Source organism: Pelodiscus sinensis, chromosome 1, assembly GCF_049634645.1.
Source record: "Pelodiscus sinensis isolate JC-2024 chromosome 1, ASM4963464v1, whole genome shotgun sequence".
NCBI classification, from domain to species: domain Eukaryota; kingdom Metazoa; phylum Chordata; order Testudines; family Trionychidae; genus Pelodiscus; species Pelodiscus sinensis.
The window spans coordinates 192,017,322-192,034,270 of NC_134711.1; the positions used below are offsets into that span (position 1 = coordinate 192,017,322).

Sequence of the window (16,949 nt, forward strand, 5' to 3'; positions counted from 1 at the left end):
GCGTAGTGCAGGGTCTGTATTGTGCCACAAGCGGTTTTCCCTGTAGCTGCAACTGTAAGCTGTGCCGGAGAAGGGAAACCATAGAGTTCTGAAGGGGCATGGGTAGAGTGGCCACCAGGGCAGCTGTGAGATGCCCTGGAGGCCAATTATTTCAAAATAAGCACTGCTGTGGCATCCACACACACCCTATTTCGAAATGGGCATCATTCCTCTCAAAATGCAGGTTTACTGTTTCGGAATAAGAAGCCTGGTATATATATAGTAGCCCAGTGTCTGAGTCTGTAATGCCAAAATGCTGGCTGTTCCCCCTGGGGGGGGAGGGGAGCTGTTGCCTGAAATGCTGGCTGTTCCCTCTGGGCGGCCCGTGCTGCATGTGGAGTGCGGGGCCCAAACGGCCGCTTGCTCCGCCACGGCAGCCCGGCTGAGTGGCACAAAAGTCAGCCGAGCGCCATGGTGGGAGGCGAAGGGGAGCAGGGTGGTGATGTGTGGCATGACAGCAGCTCCAGGCCCCGCCCCCTGGTCATGAACATCACCACCCCGCCCCATTTCGCCTCCCACTGTGGCGCTCGGCTGACTTTTGCGCCACTCAGCCGGGCCGCCGCGGGGGCGCAAGTGGCCGTTTGGGCCCCGCACTCCCCATGCAGCAAGCAGCGCAAGCAACCATTTGGGCTCCACGCCCCCCATGCAGCACGGGGAGTGTGGAGCCCAAATGTCCATTTGGGCTTTGCAGTCTCCCTAGTGAGATAGTGATAGAAATGTAGCCGTGTTAGTCTGGGGTAGTTGAAGCAAAATGCAGGACAATGTAGCACTTTAAAGACTAACAAGATGGTTTATTAGATGATGAGCTTTCGTGGGCCAGACCCACTTCCTCAGATCAAATAGTGGTTGTGACTACTTTCTTCCACTATTTGATCTGAGGAAGTGGGTCTGGCCCACGAAAGCTCATCATCTAATAAACCATCTTGTTAGTCTTTAAAGTGCTACATTGTCCTGCATTTCCCTAGTGAGAGGCGGGGTGGGAGGAGAAGTGAAAGAGAAAGACAGAGAGAGAGGCAGGAGGCGAAGGAGAGCTGGGGGGAGGGGGAGGAAGGAGGAGGAGGAGAAGAGAGACGGAATGAGACACCAGAGGCTCAGGAGAGAGGACGGATGTGGAGGAGAGACCTGAAAATCCCAACGGGCTAATTGGCTCGTCATATATATAGTAGCCCCATGTCTGTGACTCTGTAGCATTACGAGTCATCTCTGGGGGCGCTGTTGCCTTGTGCCGTGCTGCATGGGGACCGCGGAGCCCAAACGGCTTCTTGTGCTGCTTGCTCCCCAGCAGCAGGCTGACTGAGCGGTGCAGAACTCAGCAGAGTGCCATGGCGGGAGGGGAAAGGGTCAGGGCGGTAATGTATACGGCCAGGGGGCGGGGACCGGCTGTGTACATCACCACCCCACTCCCCTTCACCTCCAGCCGTGGTGCTCAGCTGAGTTCTGCGCTGCTCAGCCGGGCCGCTGCGGGGAACCATGCGGAGCAATCCGCTGTTCAGGCTCCACGGTCCCGTGCTGCATGGGGGAGCGTGAAGCCCAAACAGCCGCTTGCCCCCGCACGGGGAGCACGGAGCCCAAACAGCCGCCGTTTGGGCTACGTGGTCCCCCGAGTGAGAGGCAGGCGGGGGAGGAAAAGAGAAAAGGAGAGAGAGAGAGGCAGGAGCGGGAGGAGAGCTGAGCGAGGTAGGAGGAGAAGAGGCAGAGGAACAGACATGGAGGAGAGACCAGAAAAACCCTGTTCTAAGGCGGGCTATTGGCTAGTTTCCGGGCTTGCTCTGCAGGCGCGCACCCTGCTAGTTTGAAATCCCTCTGTAGGAGGGGCAGGCCCGAAAGAGGCCACAAGCCGACTCCCGCTCTCCCGAGAGAAAGAAAGAGCGGGCGGGTCAGCAACGTGCGAGCCCGGAGGGGAGGAGAGGAGAGGAGGGCTGCAGGGCGAGGGGCAGCAGCCCCCGGCCGGGGAGGGGCGCAGCGGCGGCGCGAGGGCAGTGGAGGAGGCAGCTCTGTGCCCGCCCTGCGGCGCGTGCCACCTGCAGCCCCTTGCGCCTCTCCCAGCGCGAGCCGGACGTGCGCTGCTGCTCCCCGCTGCTGCACGCGGGCCATCGGCCCGGCGCGTGCCCCCCAGTGACGTGGGTGGCGCTGGCCAGGCGCTCAGCTAGCCACGCGGGGCAGGTCTGACAGCCCCCGTCTCCCACTGCCCTGGGGCTCGCGCCGCGCTTGCCCCACCCCCTTTCTCTGCGTAACGGAGTCTCCTCCCGCCCTCTCAACGTATTTTCTGCCGGCGGCGCCCCGCCCCTCTCCCCTTTCACCCCGCCCCTCCCCCCGGAAGCGGTAATGCTCCGCCAGCCGCACGGGAAGTGGAAGAGCCCGACTCCCCTCAGTGTGGAGCAGCAGGGCCGGTGGGGGAGGGGGGAATCCCGGCGCGGACCGGCCCATCCTGGCCCTTGGCGCGGGGGGGGGGGAGTCGGCGGCAGCAGCAGCGCTAGTTCCATGGCGCGGAGCGGGCGCGGGGGCTGAGGACCCCGCCCGCCCATGGACCCCGCCGCGCCGGCGGCCGCCGAGCAGCAGCAGGAGGAGAAGCCGCAGCCCCCGGTGATCTACACCATGGAGAACAAGCCCATCGTGACCTGTGAGTGCCCGGCCGGGCGGGTCCCGGCTCCGACCGCTTCGGGGAGGGCGGGGCAAGGCGAGTGCGCCCGGGGGAGGCGGCCGGGCACGGGCTGCTGGACCGGCCCCGGGGCAGGGCTGCGTGGGGCCCGGGGGGCGCGTCACGGGAGGCTTGTTCGTAGCGCCTGGGGCTGGAGAAACCGGCAGTAACCGCGCTGCTTGTTCCCCTCCCCCTTCCTCCGCCGCCTCCCTTAGCCCCTCGGGGCTGTCGCTGGCCGGTGCGGCGGGGCCGGTGGGTTTTGCGGGTGTCTGTGCGCTGTGACCCTGCAGCCTCAGCGAGTCTGTGCGATGGGTGTAAAGGAGCGGCCCGTGTTCGTTAGGTTTGGGTTTGGCAGAAAGCTCGGCTGTGCTCTCACGCTGGGTAGTCTGCTCTGCAGGAATGGCCGTGGCGGCTAACCGCTCCGGGAAAGGAGATGTTCAGGCTCCATGTTGCAAACCAATCCGTATTAGCGATTCGGGTGAAAGCTAATGTTTAGTGCAGGCCCCACGACTACACCGTTCTTACGCTTTATTTTGAACTGCCTGGTGCTGGCTACTGACAGAGACAAGGCTAAATGGGCTTTGGGAATTAGCCGTTCTAACCATTTCTGTTTTCTAACCATTTCCCAGAAGCACAAGTTCCCTTTAAACAAACAACTTTCTCTTAGGGTTTGGGGCATGTCTTTAGGACTGACATACTGGAACGTGCAAGATAGTTTTCAAATCTTGCTATGTTTTAATTTTTGGCACCAGGATTTGTGATTCGTTGATATGCATATAAATTGCTGGCAACAAGGAATCCATTCAAGTATGGCTAAATCCTTGCACATGTTTTCATCCATCAAATTGCTACAGTACTTTCTGTTGAGGTAGGATTGTGGGAAGAGGGGAAGTTGTGAGACTGCTACTTTTTACTGCTCCTTAAAAATACTTGTGCTTCTTTGCAAGTCGTCCTCATCCATATGTCCACGTTTACTTATAAGATTTTTTAATGCATGTTAATGCTATGTTGCCTGAAATGAAGTTTTCACTTCTTGCAAAACCTTTAAAAATATCTGGTATTTTAAAAATGAGTACCTGTATTTGTCTTTTTAATTGATACTGCTTGTAACTCTATTACGAAAAAACTCTGAGAAATGTATAGTTCTGCTATAATGAACAGCTTTTGGAAGAAACAGGGGTAGAGGCAGGGCAAGTTTATTTTACAGGGCATTGGTAATTGGGGAAGAGCAAACTTGAAGCTTGGAGAAGAACAAAGTCTAGACTAGAGCAGTGTTTCTCAACCAGTGTTACAAGTACCCTTGGGGGTACTTGAGAAGTCTGGGGGAGGGGGGTATGTCAACACAATTGAAACTTGGAGAAAACTGAGTTTTTGTTTTGAGTTTTACAGCACTTTATTATTTTTGTACTTTTTACACCTCAAAATGTCATCACTCACCCAGTTACGATTAAGCTGTTTAAACAAATGTGGTGCAATGGTAGAAAAAAGTTTGTGTCTGAAAACTGTAGGTACCGGGGGTATTTATATATATATTTTTTAAAATAGGTACTTTATAAAAAAAAAGTTTAGAAACACTGGTCTAGAGAACATGATTAGCAGATTAGTTTAGATAACAGTGAAAAGGTTTTAGTACGGTAGTTCTGTCTGGGAACTCAATCAGATCTGCTTTATACTCATATGGACTATCCTGATGCACACCAGAATTATTAATTAGGAATTGTTAGTATTTTATCTGTCCAAGTATTTATAGGCTTACTGTCAATTCCAGTTGTTATAACTGTTCACTGTCGCTGTTCACTATAAAAGTATCAAAGATGCTTAATTAGCAAATTCTTCTCCTATTTAACAAAATGGAACTGTTAACTGATTGTTCATTTTGTCTGTTGGGCAAGACTTAGGGGTTTTTTTTTTCACAGCTTTATATTGGTGACAAGTAAAATACCATCTTCAAAATGTAAAACTAAGTTTAGAGTACTGAGTACTGTAGTACTACATGCAGTACACCTTTTTGAGCTGACTATAAAATAAACCACAACCCACTGGGTGTATACTGTGCACCTTCTTTATCAATGTTATATTTTTGTATCTGATTATGATAGTCACAGATTTTACAGAACTAACTCATGTACCAAACCAGTCTAGAAATACTTCTCTAATCCTAACAAACTCCCATATAGCCTGGAATGATTTTTTTTTTTTCTTTTTGCAAAACCCTTAGAAATATTTTTCTATTTTAAAAATGACTACCTGAATGTTTTTCATTGAGACTGCTTGTAAGCTATGTTAAGTGATATGTTGAATTGCCCTCCTATTTCCCCCTACTTCACAACCCTTTCAAATCAATTTGACTCCAAATTTACACTAAGAAAAATACACATGAATGAAACTTTAAAAATGCCTTCATGCTTTCCTTGTTATGTTAACATGATTGGGCTAAGAAGAACAGTATTTGTAGTAGGGATGTTGGCCTGTACTTTAAACAATTAATCAATAATCCTGGGTTTATCTGGTAATCCTAACTACTCCCCGCCACCCCCTTGCTGCTTCTGTATCAAGCAACAATAGGGTGGGAGCCAATGTTTGGCCTGAGCTGGTTTAAAAGCCAGTTCCCCATGAGCACTGGCTCCTGTGGAACTGCCTGACCCCTCTCTCCATGCTGCTTTCTCTGATAAAGAGGGACTGAGAGGGGCAGACAGGATTTGGTACATTTGGGAAGCTGACTGCCCGCACATGCCTGCTCCCATGCAGGGCCAGACAGGAATGGGCGAGCCGGGCAGTTGCCCGGCGTGCCAACCGATAAGGGGCGCTTGATGGCAGCTGTAAGGGGCGCGCAGCGTCCCTTATAGCTGTCATCAGGAGCCGCGTGCCCGGCTCCTGCAGTGCTGGCCCTGCAGCGCCCTTCCCCCTGCGGCTGCGGGGCCCTGCATGCGCGCCATCAGCGCTGGCTGGGCCAAGCTGGGCAGCGCGTGCGCCCCGGGTGCGGGCCCCAGGCTGTGCGGCAGTGGCTGTGACCAGTGTGCGCATGTGCTGTGCGCCCCGGGGGGCGGGCACGTACCCTGCGCCTGGGGGCAGCGCCGCGCACCTGGGCCCAGGGCGCCAAAAGGGTTCAGGCCGGCCCTGCTCCCATGGAGCTGCCTGTCTCCAGCCCCTCACTGCCCAGTCCTCCCTCCTTCCCCCGCTGCTGCTTCTCTGTTAGAGGGGGCATGTGGGAGTTAATGCCCGCGGGAAGCCCCAGCTACCCCCTGCCCTCGTGTGTGTGTAAATGTTTAACCACTGAAAAATTCAGTGGTTACACGTTTATGAAAATAAATGTTTGCTAACACCTCTAATTTGTAGACTTGCTGTTTCGAACTGTTACCCACTAGGGATGTTAAATACTGGTTAATGGAATAGTCAATTAAGCTCATCAGTTCTTACTGGTAACTCAACTGTGTAGGAAGCAGGGCTCGCAGCCAATGCACTAAAGTCCCTCGCCCGAGGAGCCCTCTGCACTGCGGGCCGTGTGTTGAGTAGCTTTGGACTATACTATTAGTACACTATTCCCCACCCTTGCCAAATGTGACTTTAGGATGAAATATTTTGTGCGAGAGATCAGTCTGTTTTGTTAACTTGACAATTCTGATGAAAGTTGATTCAGTTTTTTTAATTGAAAGAATACAAGACATCTTTTTAGTAATTGCATTCATCCCGCTTAAAACATTTCAAAATGATAGTTAGGATTTCATTCTCATTTAGCACCAATCATCTTGGAATTAACAATTCATCTGTGAGTTTACATACAGTAAATGAATTTAGGATTTACCTACACTACAGAGGTTTGTTGACAAAACCAATGTTAATACGAAAAAATCGACAACATCTCTGTGCCCAGCAACATTATCTGCTGCTAGACATTGTGGGAAAGCAGAACAGAGAGCTGTGCATTTTGGGACTGTGCAAAATGTCCTGTCAGGCACTGCTTTGTGTTCCAGCCCTCCAGAGGTTTCCAGTTTTCTTTTGTGCCGTTTTTCCAGCTGTCATTCTTTGCTGTTCACTTTAGCATCTGCAGAGAGAGAGCACTTTTCTTAAGCGTTCTGTTAAGTGTTGTGAGCACATTACGCATGGCAGCACAATTTATTGGAAGAGGAAGACTCATGAGCATCTAACATTCTGCGTGATATAGACAGCAACAACTTCACATTGTTTTTGGCATTCACATAGTAGCTACCTAGGGTAGAGTGTTGCTTTTTGGGCTAGGAAAACCAGCACTAAATAGTGGGTTTTGCATCATGATGCAGGTGTGAAGTAGGGATGTTAATGGTTAACTGGTGAGCCTCACCCTTAACAGTTATGGTTAACTGGTTGGGGCTGCAGCAGCCTCATACCTGCTGTGGGCATGGAGCTGCTCCAGCTCTGCAGGGCCCACCATAGGCAGGAGTGGCAGAGGGAGGGTGCTTCAGCTTGACTAGAGCAGCCCTCATCCACGGTGGGTCCGTCCTGTGCACGTTGTGGGCTGTTAGTCCAGCCCAGGTGGCACGGGGAGGGAGGGTGTCGCCTGCCCCCATTTAATCAGTTAACTGGATAAACTTAACATGTAACTGGGTAACTCATTAATTAATTACATCTTTAATGTGTGGGGGAAAGAGCATTGGCTACAGAATGTGTAAAGCAACCTTCCTGGAGCTGTGCACTGAGCTGGCTCCTGACCTTCTGGGCCAAAGCACTATAATGAGAGCTGCCTTCTTAGTTCAGAAGCATGTGACATTTACTGCCTGGAAGCTGGTGACTCCAGACTGCTACTGGTCAGTTGCTAATCAGTCTGGAGTGAGGAAGTCTGTCATTGGGGTTGTATTGCTGCAAGTGCACAGAGCAATAAATCACAGTCTACTACAGAGGATTGTGATCTGGGATTTGTGCATGAAATGGTGGATAGGTTTGCAAAGATGGACTTTCCTAACTTGGGGGGAGAGGGTCAACAGACAGCAAATATATTCCAGTGTTAGCATCAGATCACTTTGCAACAGAGTACATCAACAGTAAGGGATATTTCTCCATGGCATTTCATGTGCTTTTGGATCATCATAAGCGTTTTACAGACAGCAGTTTGACGTGGTCTAGAAAAATGCATGTTGCACTCATCTGTAGTTACACTGGACTGTACAGAAACTGCAAGAGGAGACGTTTTTTACAGACCACAAGATTACAGTAGGGGATGTGGAAATGCTGACAGTAATCCTGAGATTACCCGAGAGGCTTACCCCTTATAGCCTTGTCTCAAGAATACCTTACAGAGTGCACCTGTACAGCAGTTAGGAGCATTTTAACAGGCAGAACAGGTACCATATAGTAGTTGAATGTGCCTTTGGCAGATTGAAGGTGAGATGGGGGTGTCTTTGTGGTAGGCTAGACCTTATTGAGGTTAATATTCACATGGTGATAGCTGTGTGCTGCACTTGGCATAATCTATGTGAATCTAAAGGTGAAATGTTTGCCCTGGGTGGAACACTGAGGCACAGTGCTTGGCTGCAGAGTACGAGCATCTAGATATGAGGGCTGTCAGAGGAGCGCAGACAGCAGCTATTAACGTCAGGAAGGCTTTGAGGAAGTACTTGGACAATGAAGGGCACCAACATACTTGTTTTGGGAGTTGCTTGCTTACTGTGTCCCATGTAAAATTTTGGGTCTGCGTACCCATGCAAGAAAATACTTGGAAATCCTGCACCTGGGGATGAATTGATTGCTATGGGAATTTGTGGAACACAAAACAGTTTTATAATGGTACAATGCTTATTATTGATCAAGAGAAAGTTCAGTGACACACCAAAACACATGTTTGCTGCTAAAAGAGGAGGTTGGAAAGGGTAAAACTTCCCAATTATGTGTAGGTCCAGCTATCGTTGTCAAAGTCTTGAAAGGGGGTGGAGTGAAGGGGAAACCGAGGACTCCCATGACATGAAAAAGAATGTGTGCGGGAGTTGGTAAAGAATTGTGCGTGTGCTGCAGGCGAGGTTTACCCCTGAATCTAATCACTCTCCAGCATTGTCAAAGACTTGAGCATCTCTATCTGATCTTCAATTATTTGTATCATCCACTCAATCATGTTCCTAGCAGATGCTTGATTCTGTTTTCAGTCCTACCTTTTGGCTTTCCAGCACTCATTTTCCTTTTTTTCTGGGAAGGGGAGTGCAGTAGCGCCTCCTTACAAATATTATCTTTGCCAAGTCTTGGCCTCTTAACTGCCCAAGATGCTAAGCGGGGATGAGAGTTGTGAACCTCAAGGTGTTGGCCACTACAGACATTGTACAAGAGGGATTGTTAAATTCTAGTACAGCATTTAAATATTTCACTTACAAACACCTTCTGTGATGTGTACCAATCATTTTCTCACTGATCATTGTCAGGCACACATCTCTGCTGGGTTTGGGTGGGGGGTGTGTGTGTGTGTGTGTGTGTGTGTGTGTGTGTGTGTGTGTGTATATGGACAAAAGAAAATAGTTTTTTTCAGAGAACTCAGTCTAAAATCATCTGACACTTTTCCACAGGGGGTATAATTCTAGCAGACATCTCGTTGCTAAGGGGTAAGCAAGAAAACGAGGTTACAACTACTGCATGCTTATGGCTTTTCATCCTGCTCCATATGCAGCTCGTTCGTGTGCCGTTTTGGTCTCTGCATAAGTGATCGCAGAATGGCACAAGACCGTGTCCTACAGTGGGGGAAGGAACAAAGCTGCACTTTCATGCAACCTGCAGTAGAGGATTAACAACTACTTCCAGGAAACTTTCCAGAACATCTCTGGAAGATTCTATTGATCTTGGTGTGCATCAACAGCCTCCTGGGCCATACCTATTAGCTAGGATCTTGGGAGTTGAGGTGGAATCACCACCAAAGATAATGTTTGTAGTCTTACTGAAATATCAGATCTTTGGTGCAGCACTGGTGTGATGATTTACTTCCCTTGCCTTGTGATATGACTGCCTCACTTCCTTTATCTTCACTCGGCACTGCAACATGTGTCCTTTTCTCACAAGCTTCATGAAATATGCCTGTACATGTTCCAATTCCTATGGGTCACTTGCGTCTGGGACTGCAGTCTCTTCCCTCCACACACTGGTAAGATCCAAATGCTCCATGGTTGTCTAACCTGGAGAGCATTTGGAGCAGCTGTCACCAACCAGTAGATTGGGATCTACTGGTAGATCTTGGAGCCTCTGACGGGTGATCTTGACTGGTTTGGCCAAGAGGCTATCAAATGCTGGCACTTCTGCTGCCCCTCCCCTCACTTTTCCCTGCCCTGCACAACAAGCAAGGGAGGGTGGACAGCTCCACGGAAAGGAGAGGAGGGGGTGGGCGCTGATGTCAGAGTGACCACTCCCCCCAGCCCCCCATAGTCTATCCGCACAGAACAGAGGGGGGCACAACATGTCTTGGGATGGAGGGAGTTTGCTGGATGCTTTTGGGAGTGGTGCAGGGCCAGGGCAGGAATAAGCCTGCCCTAGTCCCCTGCACAACCACCCAGGAGCCACCTGTGGTAAGCAGTGCCCATGTGGAGCCTGCATCTTGAACCCCTGCCCCAGTCATAAATCCCCCTGCACCCGAAGCCCCAGCCATAGCCCTGACCCCTCCTAGACCCAAACTCCCTTACAGAGATTGTACCCTGAACCCCCTCCTGCACCCCTGCCCCAGACTCAGCTCAAACACTAAATCCTTTAGCCCAAGACCAGAACGTGCACCCCAACCCTCTGCCCCTGCCTGATGAAAGGGAGGAAGGATGGGGGAGGGAGGATGGAGTGAGCTGGGGCAGGGCCTTGGAGGAGGGGCATAAAGGAGGCAGGGCATGGATATTTGGATTTAAGGTAGATCCTGGATTGAACTTAAATTTAAAAGTGATCTCGTGTTTAAAAAGGTTGGAGACCACTGATTTGGAGTGATAGTCAGTGTTGATCTGCTGTCTGGCTTAGCAAGAAATGGAATTTAAAGTACCTGGGGCTTGCAAAGGGAGGAGGAGGAGTGCAGATTTCTGTATACCTACCTGGTGGCAAGGCAGCAGAGGTCAAACTGCTGACCAAAGCGGCAGCATGGGGATTATGGGAGACTTTGTGGAAGATAAGAAAAGCGCAAAAACACCTTATGGTGCATAGGCAGTCCCCGGGTTACGTACAAGATAGGGACTGTAGGTTTGTTCTTAAGTTGAATCTGTATGTAAGTCGGAACTGGCGTCCAGATTCAGCCGCTGCTGAAACTGACCGCCAGTTTTGACTTACATAGAGAATCAACTTAAGAACCCCAAGCGTCCCCAAGTCAGCTGCTGCTGAAACTGATCAGCAGCTGATTCCAGGAAGCCTGGGGCAGAGCAACTCTGCCTCTGGCTTCCTGTAGTCAGCGCTGGTCAGTTTCAGCAGCAGCTGACTTGGGGACGCCTGGGGCAGAGCAGCTGGGGTGCTGCTGGGTTGCTCCATTAGCGCCGTTCCTTGGCGCTACTGGACCAACCCAGCAGCACCCCAGCTGCTCTGCCCCAGGCGTCCTGATTCAGCCGCTGCTGAAACTGACCAGCAGCGGCTGAATCAGGAAGCCTGGGGCAGAGCAGCTGGGGTGCTGCCGGGTTGGTCCAGTAGCACCCAGAGCGGCGCTGTGGGACCAACCGGCAGCGCCCCAGCTGCTCTGCCACAGGCGTCGGGAGAAAAGCCTAGTCTGCTGGGGGGGCGGGGGGGGCGTACTAGCTGCGCGCCCCCCCCCCCCCCCAGCAGACCAGGAAGACGCGGGCGGCGGACCGAGACGCACAGCGGTCCTGCCGCCTGGGTCCTCCGCGGCTTTGCTCCCCGTCTCCCTGGTCTGCTGGAGACCAGCATACCAGGGAGACGGGGAGCAAAGCCTCTGAGGACGCCAGCTGCGGGGCATCTGGGCTGTCCCGCTGCTGGCTTCCCCCGAGACATTGCAAAGCCGCGGGGGGGCTCGGGCAGCGGGACAGCCCAGGCGCACCTGGGCTGCTCCGCTGCCGGCTTCCCCGAAGCTTTGCAAAGCCCCTCCGTGTCTTTGGTCCGCGTCTTCCTGGTCTGCAGACCAGGGAGACGCGGAGAAAGCCCCGGAGTACACGGGCGGCAGGACTGCGAGGTCCCGCAGTCCGTGTCCTCTGGGGCGAGCCCCATTCGTAACTGCGGATCCAACGTACGTCGGATCCGCGTAAGTCGGAGACTGCCTGTATATGCTGTATATTTGTTGACAACCAAGGAAGGAGAAGAGAAAAAGGTTTCTTGTAGTGGTGACAGCTTTTTGTTTTTAGAACTGAGTGTTTTTTGCAACAAAAGTCTCATTGCATTGTTTGTGCTGTTGCCAAAAAACAATTTTCAGTAGGAAAAAAACTTGGTAGGGTAGACAAGGCCTTAGTGCTTGTGAAAAGTGCTGCTAATAAGCTGAAAACTGAAATCACCTCTATGCAACGTAGATGTGGCATGAGATGCAACAGTACTACATTCACCATATAACTCTGCCATGTATCTCAGTATTAAATTGAGAGATTTCTGAAACAACTTACAATAATTATAGTTGTAGTGTTTTTTGAGATGTGGACATTTCTTGAGAAAACAGGACTATGACTACTTAACTCAGACTGGTGAAAAGGTATAGATGGTGAGTATTTCAGATCACTACTTTCCTGAGCTGGATAGGAACATATGGCTTAGTGGGCAGAGACTTTATAACTGGGGCTCTTTTTAAGTCATTCAAAAGACCACCTCTCTCTCTCTCTCTCTCCTTTTTTTTTTTAAGTGAGTGGGAGATGCACTTTGGTTCTACTTCCTATTTTCCCCATCCGTATAGGGAGAGGTACTGGGGACCATGGAATTACAAAAAGGTGAAAACAGAAGTAGACCCAGCTTGTGGGAGCTGAGGGATGCATTGTGGATGTGTGTAGTTGAGAAATCCTGATGATGGCAAGTGCTATTTTGCAGAGGCTACCACAAAAACCTCTGAATAGTCTTGCTTACAAAAATTTGTGACCATAAGTGGTCAGGGCTTTGGCGAGTGGTGCCATGGGTTTTGGTTTTGGGATGAGACATGCAAACCAAAGGGTGAACCTGCTCACTACCTCAATACTGACCTGAGAGAAGGGCCAATACTAGACCCTCAAAAAACATGGCTTTTGTTGGGAAAGGTTTGGTTATTTTTCTGTTTTTTTTTGTGACCCAAACTGTCATTCAGTACAGTGTCAAATTTAACTAACTTTCTGTTGAAGGATTTTTCAGTGCTCTGTGGGAGTACTTCTATAGCTACTACATGCAAATCTAGATACATGAGCTATAAGACTAGGGCCTATCATTTTCATTTTATACTTCTCCGTTTTTTGCACTGAATTTCATCTGGTTTTGATAAATTCCTATCAGTAATTTTGTAGGTAAATATTGTGGCTTATTTTGGAGGATGGCAGGACAGTGAAGTATTCAGTAGACCAGGGGTCTCCAAACTTTACACCCAAGATCACTTTTTAAATGTCAGGACAAGCCAAGATCTACCCCATCCCTTCCTCAGGACCCCACCCGTTCCTTGAGGCCCTGCCCTCTGTTCCCCTTCTCTCCATCACTTGGTATCCCCAGCCCTTATACACTCTCAGGATACGGGTACACTGCTGCTTTTATTCGATCCTTCTGTTGGAAGAAATTTGTTGTGGGGGTGCAGGAGTTTGGTGATGAGGCACAGGACAGGGGGTTCTAGTATATGGTAGACTCAGGTTTGGGGTTGGTGTGGGGGTGTGTGTGTGTGTGTGTGTGTGTGTGTGTGGGAGGGGGGGGTTCAGGAATGTTGTTATGCTGTGGCCAGATTAGGGTTTGGCCCCAATTGGGGGCTTGTTGGCTAGGCTTCACTTCTAAATAAAATGTCAAACACAAAAGATTTCAGCACTGTCTTTATTTATAAGAGGGGCAGGGAACCTGTTTTGAGTCAGGGGTCACTGACCCACAGAAAAGTCAGTCAGGGCTACGCAGGTGAGATACAAAAACACAACCCCTCCAAACCTTTCAAGCCTCACTAATGTGGCCCCAACTGTGCTGGTGGGGGCAGGGGACATGATACTGGAGCAGGGGACAGGGTGCCTGTGGGTGCTGGGATAAGGGACTGGGTGCCGGTGGGTGCTGGGGCAGGGTACTTGTGGGGCTCTGGGTGGGGAGAGAGGACAGGGACCGATACCTGGGGATCCTGCAGATGCACACTAAGGCCCAGGAAATGTGTGGGCTGCTCCCCCATTCCCCAAACAGCAGCATGGTACTTGAAATGCTGGTCTGTTGCGTGCCTGATGCCTTCCTGTGCCGTGTGGGAATGGGGAGGGGGAGGAGGAGCCCCTGACTGCGCCAGCTGAAGCCGGCATGCTGGAGACTATTCTCCTGCTGCCTTTCTGTGCGGGGGAGGAGAGAGGAGTTGGCCAGGGCTGCACCAGCCCCAGCTGCTTGAGCAGCGCATGCCTTGCTCCTCCACTCCCTATGGCAGCATGCGCTGCCTGAGCATCTGGAGCTGGCGCAGTCCTGGACCCACCTCCTTCCCTGCGCGCAGGAAGGCAGCAGGGGAACAAAGTCTCCAGTGCATGACAGTCTGGTGTTTTAGGTACCGCGCTGGCTGTTGGGGGGGGAGGAAGAGCAGCCTGCGCACTTCCAGGACCTGGCGTTCAGCTGCAGAACTCCCTCCCCCCCCACACTGGAGGTAGCATCAGCGTGGCGTTCATCTTGGGGGTCGGGGGCATTGAGGGGGGGCCCCCGAAAGCCTTATGATCTACTGGTCGGTGACCACGGCAGTTGACTAATGCTTCAGATTCTTATCGTCATTGTAGTTTGCTGCAGAACTAAAACAGACTCTAAAACATCTGTGTTAAGTAAAATGCAGGACAATGTAGCACTTTAAAGACTAACAAGATGGTTTATTAGATGATGAGCTTTCGTGGGCCAGACCCACTTCCTCAGATCAAAGGAAGTGGGTCTGGCCCACGAAAGCTCATCATCTAATAAACCATCTTGTTAGTCTTTAAAGTGCTACATTGTCCTGCATTTTGCTTCAACTACCCCAGACTAACACGGCTACATTTCTATCACTGTGTTAAGTAAATCTCTAATCCCCACATAAATTTTTCATTTGAATAAAGTGGTCTGTTGTAGACTTGTAAATATTTACAGGCTAATAGTTCTATTTAATAATTGGGCCACACTATTTGCATTGCATACACTCAGTTTCATCCATTCCTCCTATTTTTTTCCTAATAATTGTTGGACCTTGCTGGTCTGTGGCACCTTCAGAAACTGACTGGTCCCTAATGAGGGATTTTGCCAGACCGCAGAAGGTCCCTCCCCTTGTTGCTGTGCTGCTATTGGGCTAGGGGTCCAGCCTCCCGCTGCTGCTGCCTGGAGCTTTCCCTGGCCAGGCTGCTGCTGGGGTCTGAGCACCATTGCTGCCTGGTTCTGCAGCTGGGCCCAAACTCGCTTGCAGGGGCTGGGGCTTAAGTTCCCTGGCCGCTGGAGCCAGAATGGAGCTGGAGCTCCATGGCTGGGGATGGGGCCAGAGCTCCCTAGCTGCTGCTGGGGTCAGAGCTCCCTGGCCAGCGTGGAGGTCCATGGCTGCATCCAGACTAGAGCTCCCTGGCTGCTGAGGCCAGGGAGCACCTGAGGGCCAGAACTCCCCACCATGCTGTCTGTCCACTTTCCTCCCTCGCCCTCCCCACTGCGGGCTCTGGCTGAGTCTCCAGTGCCCCTTACGGTGCTTTTACCCCACCACCAGACCTCCCTCTTCCTGGGCTCTGTGGTCCAGGGACATCATGGTCCTTGCCCAGACCACAGATGATGCTGGACTTGGGAGTCCTGGTTAAGGGAGGCACAACCTGTACTACTTTGCATTCTGAAACTTATTCTGACACGAATTTTCATTTTCTTTCCATTTTGTGTAAAATCTGTGAGCTGTTATCTGCTATCATCTTGAAATGTGTGTGGTGAATGAAACACTCATCAGGATGTTCAGAAGCAGCTGCACTTGAGAGTATACTTATGTGTCTGACTATCTTTTAGAGTAATACAGGCAGTCCCTGGGTTATGTACAAGATAGGGACTGTAGGTTTGTTCTTAAGTTGAATTTGTATGTAAGTCGAACTGGTGTCCAGATTCAGCCGATGCTGAAACTGACCAGCGGCTGACTACAGGAAGCCCGAGGCAGAGTTGCTCTGCCCCGACTTCCTGGAATCAGCCGCTGATCAGTTTCAACAGCGGCTGAATTTGGACGCCTGGGACAGAGCAGCTGGGGCGCTGCCGGGTAGGTCCCCGTAGCGCCACACCTCAGCGCTGCAGGGACCAACCGGGCAGCACCCCAGCTGCTCTACCCCAGGTGTCCCCAAGTCAGTCGCTGCTGAAACTGATCAGCAGCTGATTCCAGGAAGTCGAGGCAGAGCAACTCTGCCTCGGGCTTCCTGTAGTCAGACGCTGGTCAGTTTCAGCAGCGGCTGACTTGGGGACGCCTGGGGCAGAGCAGCTGGGGTGCTGCCGGGTTGGTCCAGTAGTGCCGAGGAGCGGCGCTGTGGGACCAACCTGGCAGCGCCCCATCTGCTCTACCCCAGGCGTCCTCGGCGAGAAAAGCCTGGTCTGCTGGGGGGGAAGGGCGCGCACTAGTTGCGCGCCACCCCCCAGCAAACCAGGGAGACGCGGGTGGCAGGACCGCCGAGACGTGCCGTGGTCCCGCCCGCATCCTCTGCGGCTTTGCTCCGCGTCTCCCTGGTCTGCTGGGGGGGGCGCTCCTCCCACCCCAAGCAGACCAGGGAGACGCGGGGCAGCTTTTCTCGCCCCGGAGGACGCGGGCGCGGGACCGCGGCGCATCTGGGCGTCCCACCGCTTCTGTCCTCTGGGGCGAGAAAAGCCCCGTTCGTAACTGCGGATCCTACATAAGTCGGATCCGCGTAACTCGGGGACTGCCTGTATATAGCCTTTTTTCAACAGGCAGCTTTGGATATGCATACAGATCAATATGCTGTCACAAATGCGCATATCTTATGCAGCGTATTGTGTTTACTTAAGTTATTTTTATATATATTTGAATGAGTCAAAAGTAGGGTGGAAACGGGGGAAAAAACCTGAATATACTTATGTAAAACCTGGGAATTTTCCAGGAAAAATAAGTTTAAACTGAAAATGAAGGGGTTTAAAGATTACATACCGACATCTAGGTGATCTGGTGATTTCATGGTAACTGTGACAGTAAATCTTGAATGGTTTGTGACCTCGTTAGAATTGAGTTTTCCATATTTGGTAATTTCGGTGATCTTTTCTGTACTTGACATCA

At 51.3% G+C, this 16,949-nt stretch overlaps 1 protein-coding gene across 1 annotated transcript in view; it reads left to right on the forward strand.

Moving 5' to 3' along the window:
- The first annotated feature begins 2,359 nt into the window (after positions 1–2,359).
- Positions 2,360–16,949, forward strand: part of TRAPPC10 (trafficking protein particle complex subunit 10) — a 100,175-nt gene continuing 85,585 nt past the window's right edge. The window contains exon 1 of the mRNA XM_006137887.3: positions 2,360–2,659. Within this exon, the coding sequence (XP_006137949.1) occupies positions 2,563–2,659 (97 nt within the window). The 5' untranslated portion in view covers positions 2,360–2,562. The remainder of the gene's footprint in view (positions 2,660–16,949) is intronic.